The sequence below is a fragment of the Vigna umbellata genome, chromosome 8 (genome assembly GCF_029865625.1).
Source record: "Vigna umbellata cultivar VRB3 chromosome 8, Vumbellata_1.0, whole genome shotgun sequence".
In the NCBI taxonomy this organism is placed as follows: domain Eukaryota; kingdom Viridiplantae; phylum Streptophyta; class Magnoliopsida; order Fabales; family Fabaceae; genus Vigna; species Vigna umbellata.
Genome location: NC_142172.1, coordinates 41,942,988 through 41,948,117, shown reverse-complemented (window position 1 = coordinate 41,948,117; position 5,130 = coordinate 41,942,988). Strand labels below are relative to the sequence as shown.

The following is a 5,130-nucleotide window of genomic DNA, read 5'->3' as shown; positions in this document are numbered from 1 at the left end:
GTATTGATGTGATGTACATTGTTTTGTATACGACACCACATGTGCTCACTACTGTAAATGTGCATATTCAATTGAGAGTCTTCAGGAGGCTACGGCTTCTTCAATCTCTATTTTTGAGTAAAAAACATTACTATTCGAATAGTTAGACGAACCCCACGTACACAGTGATCTCAGCAGCCCAATTCAATCACAGAAGAAGGTGAAGAACTATTAAGTGTGCCCACTTTCTTCCTGCATCCTATCAAATTTCTTCCTGCACCCCATAACAGAAATATAAACATCCGGAAATTTTGATCTGGAACAGTGTTTGGTGGTTTTTTCGAAAGATATTTCCGGAATTTAATAGAGTGCAAGAATAAATTCACAATGGGGTGGAGGAAGAAATGTAATAGGGTACAGGAAGAAACAGCCATTGAGTGTTAACTTTAATTTTAATGTTTTTCATGAGTTTAATGTGAACCTATTAGCAATATAAATTACTTTACATAACTCTTAATATAGATGTTATATAGAAGAAGTTTGCTAGGTTTATAGTAACTATCTTGGAAGTCATCTAAAACTGTTTTTATTTACTTGATCACGTAAAAAAAAAAAGTACACTAACATTAAACTCTCTGTTTTTACGTCTCTCTCCATTTCCCTCTTATCTGATATTTGTCTTATGTATCCAATAGGAAAGTAAAATTATCTTTATCTTTACATTCATAGTAAGGAAAATTTAACCTTTTACTTTCAGCCAGAAATACTTCAAGTTCAGTTCATCCAAAAATTATTGTCTTCTTAATAAGATGATGTTATATAGTCCAAGCTTAGATAGAGAGAAAACGGGTACATGGAGTCCACACCAGTTTTGGACCATTATATTTGTGCAGGGTCACATTAACAGTGTTAACATGCAATATCAATATAAATTTGCATGGTTTCCACCTATTTACGCATAGAAAAAAGGTGGGATTACAAGTTACAGGCCCAAACCTTCCTGAAATACAAATAACATTGTGATGAAAAACGTTTCAGTAAGATAGATTATGGCACATTAACGCCGAGACTGTTGAACAAATGCCACAGTGCTTACCGGTTACAACAATCAAAGACTTTGGTCAGACAAAATGAGGAAGTTTCAAATGGTTCCTACAACATCCATGTATGCTTATATCTCGGACAATGAAGTAGTCACAACAAGGGTGTACCATCCCAACTCTTGCTTTCATCACATTCTATTATATTCTATTCACTCTAATCCTCAACATGCTTGTAATATGATCATTACATCAGTGACAGTGAGCAAAGGAGTGCTACGCATTAGAACTGTAGCTGTTAGCACTATTGCTTATTGGATGATGGACTATGTCTATGGCTATGGTTAAGCTAACCTAAGAGCTTCGTCAATCTCTGCATGCAGCATTATTTCACTGTTCCCGAGTGTGCTTTCTTTTGAAGACACCCCACAAATAATATTTAGCTTCAAATCCTGCCCAAAAGACAAACGAGTTAAAATGTAATCTCAAGTTAAACAGATAAAGCTATACTGAAATGAACCCCTGAAGTGGTAGAATAAACGAAGCTCACTCCAACAAGAGATTGGGAGGTCGGTGGAAGGAAAAATTAAAAGCTCTGCATTTTTAGCCACAAATCTTATGGCATATTCATGGCAAATGACATCATCAACCAGAGCGTCGAAGACCTTCTCAGCTCTGCCAAGTAAGAAATATTCAGGTACATCAAACTAAAGAAAAAAATAGTAACATTATGCAAAAAGTGTCTGAGAAAAATCACCCTTCACTGTCGGGAAAGAAAAAAAGAGCAATGTCCTGATCAGTTGGCTCCCTACTCTTGAAACTTTCGGGCCACACAGTAGACCTTGGAACCAATTCTGCATGAAGCACTTCTGGGAAATGTCCTGTCTCCTCTACAACTTTGGAGCATGCTAAATCGGACATATGAGCAAGAAGTCCACTTACAGCACCAATAGTTTCATTGCAGAGATATATACTTCCCCTATTAACCAGAAAATTCAACTTCAAATGATATCCACCACAACAGCTATAGAAGTTCACCAATTTCAAATGAAGGTAGTAAAACAGCTTTTGTACCTCCAGATCGGATCAATTAAAGGCTGTGCATGAACACAACCGTATAATTCTATACAACTTGAATCATTACAGGTAGCTCCTTCAGCAAATGGAACAGATTGGAGACCTAAATCAGAATTAGTTACATCCCTTGGAGCTGCTTCACACTCATTCGTTACCTCACGTTCTTCCTCACTGCTGATAATGTGTTGAGGATGCTGAAGGTCATGTGAACTGGATAGTACACCCTTTGTTTCATCAACGAAGGCAGAGTTGACTTTTCCTTTCTCATGTTCCTTTTTATTCTTCTTTTTTAGCAGTTTATTGCGTTTCTTCACTCTCTCTTCGCAATTTGTAAATACTCTTGTGGTTTGGATTGCATTCTTTTCCAAATTTTTGTAGTTTCTTGTTACAGATGAGAGAGGTGTAGATTGGTCGAGAGAAGGTGGTAACATTAGCCTTTTTACACAATCATCACAAAACCATTTAACAGGACCGGTGAAAATCACAGGTCCCTTTAAACAGTACCTGATAAAAAAGGAAAACTAAGAAATCAAATGTCAACTAAGGAGTTAAAGAACATGAAATCGCCACTTTACAAATTGCAGTTTTTCTATTATTATAAAACATTGGGAGAAAAATAGATCCAATTAAAAAGGGAATTATTCAATGATGTTGGATATCTCTTCAATAATCCTTCGGTTTATCCAAACCAGCTATAATGGGAACACTCCCTGGTCACACCTTCAATACCAATATAAATTTCAAGATTGTGTATGGCAGTAAAAAAGAGAGGCACTATCAGCTATGTACTAATGTTAAAAGCTGACTAAGAAAGTAAATCATAATCTTAAAAGCACTTACATTGATATCCAAAAGAACATATATGCTTTACAGAGACGTGATGGATAAAAAAATCACTACACACTATAAAAGTGATCAGGGTATCAATACTAAGGAGTGAGTATCATTCCAATTATTTTTTTGGATTTTCAAGCTATAGAAAGTAAAGTCTTACATCCTTTGTTTTTACTCCAGAAGTTCTACAGAATGTTCAAGCAGCATAAAGTAGTAGTGGCATTTCAGCTAAGTATGATAAAAATAATTGCTATAAGTGCATCCAAGAAGGCAGAAAGAGGGCACAGACAATAAGTACCTATGTAGCGCATAAGCCTGACACCCAGAGCAAAAAACCAATGCAACTTCAAAGCCTTTATCGCCACACTTGAGACAAACAGTTTCCTACAACAATGGTTAAAGATTTAACTGAAATGGTTCACAATATCACAAGTGCAATTCCAATCACGCCCTCTTCCATAAAGTATTATAACAGATACATGCATGCAAAAGCCAAAACATATATTATGCTTATCTTCTGAGTCATGTATCTATGGGTTGATGTAAAGAATAATTCCAAAACACTAACAACACTTGCCCCTTTTCAACTCATGGTCCAATATTAGCTAGAGATCACAATAGCATCATTTGCATTGCCTGTTCCACAAACCAACAACAGTAGAGATCACAATAGCATCATTTACATTGCCTGTTCCACAAACCAACAACAGGAATCTCCAAAATGGTAACCAAATCAAAAATTCCCAGACTATAATCATAACTATTCTACAGAACCAGAATGCTATGACCTTGGAATTGCCATTTATAACACATTACTCTTACCAACCAAATTAACAGCACAATGAAACAAACAACGTCTCAGCGGAAGAAATTAGATCACCGAAAACAAAAACCACTTACCTCGCACCTTCAAAGACAGAGACCCACTAAACAAACACCATAAATTTTCAATTTTTATTCATAAGGGTAAAGTTTTTTATAGCCCGCAGAACAGAAAACCTTACTCCATCATCGTATGGAAAAGGGAAAGAAAAAAACTGACCATTTTGATGACAATAAGTTGAAGTTGGAGCAGCGCAAAGGGTTATAATGGGTTGTGGAAGAAGGATTGTTGATGTGAGAAGTGTTGTTCTGATGTGAGAGGGAAGTGTAGCTGAAAATAAATCATAATTGTTGGTAGAAACGGAAAAGAAACGCACTCGTTTGGATTCCTCTTAACATGCACGACATTTTCGTTTTGGGAACCTTTTTTTGACTCCCCTCTTCTCACACTTCTAAATAACATCTGTAGAATAAATTAGCACATTATCATAAAATTAAATTAAAATAAGCAATATATTAAATATATTAATTTTAAACTCAATGTAACATAACTCGAGTTCAAATATTAATTTGCTAAATACTTTTGGATTAATTTTCACCACCTATAATATTAATTTGTGACTTAAACATTTTTATCTCTTCCCTGGAAGATACAGAATTAATGTAGAAAAACAAATGAATACGAGTTTAACAATAATATAATGAAAAATCACTTTTCTATTAATATAAGGGTTAAATATGTTTTTAGTCCCTAAACTATTGACTGTTTCTGGTTTTTAGTCCTCAAAACGTTCGTTTTTTCGACTAAAACGAACGTTTTTTAAAGATTGAGGACTAAATTGTACCTTACTTTGAAAGAGGGACGAAAATCAGAAACAGTCAATAGTTTAGGGACTAAAAACATATTTAACCCTTAATATAAGGTATAAAATATTAATAACTATAATTACATATCATTTTAGAAGAGATATCAGTCATCATGTTTTAATTTGAAATATAATAACATGGATTTTAAACTCTTGTTTTCAGAATGAAATTTAAGTGGTTTATATTTTTGTTAGAGATTAGTTTTCATAAGCTAAATATTTAAACACTATTAATCAAACAAAAATATGCTAAAATTAATTTTCTAAATATTTATTGTAAGAGTAAATAATATCATGTGTTATCAATAAAGAGTGAACAACTTTCTGAAATCTAATTTGTAATAAGTTTTTCTCATAAAAAAGTTTGAGCGAATTTTCTTAATCTTACATGTTCATTAATTGTTATATTTTTCTAATATATTTAACTATTTAGTTAATATATTTATTTTTATTAGATTATTTAAGAAAGAAATATTAATAAAAAAAAAATATATATATATATATAAGTATTA

At 33.4% G+C, this 5,130-nt stretch overlaps 1 protein-coding gene across 4 annotated transcripts; it reads right to left on the bottom strand.

The window, feature by feature from the left end:
• Positions 1–976: 976 nt before the first annotated feature.
• LOC124835506 (PHD finger-containing protein 1-like) lies at positions 977–4,166 on the bottom strand. 4 transcript variants are annotated; one of them, XM_088095969.1, is made up of 7 exons: positions 3,973–4,166; positions 3,508–3,566; positions 3,229–3,314; positions 2,094–2,617; positions 1,777–1,998; positions 1,570–1,694; positions 977–1,471 (listed from the first exon to the last, which is right to left on the bottom strand). In XM_088095969.1, exons 4-7 carry the CDS (start codon positions 2,525–2,527, stop codon positions 1,410–1,412), a joined length of 843 nt encoding a protein of 280 aa, XP_087952095.1. In that variant the 5' UTR covers positions 2,528–2,617; positions 3,229–3,314; positions 3,508–3,566; positions 3,973–4,166; the 3' UTR covers positions 977–1,409. The 4 variants fall into 4 exon arrangements, with proteins under 4 accessions (XP_087952095.1, XP_087952094.1, XP_047166396.1 ...); XM_088095968.1 differs by having other exon boundaries at positions 2,094–2,600; positions 3,973–4,165; XM_047310440.2 differs by lacking the exon at positions 3,508–3,566 and having other exon boundaries at positions 2,094–2,600.
• Between the last annotated feature and the right edge of the window lie 964 nt (positions 4,167–5,130).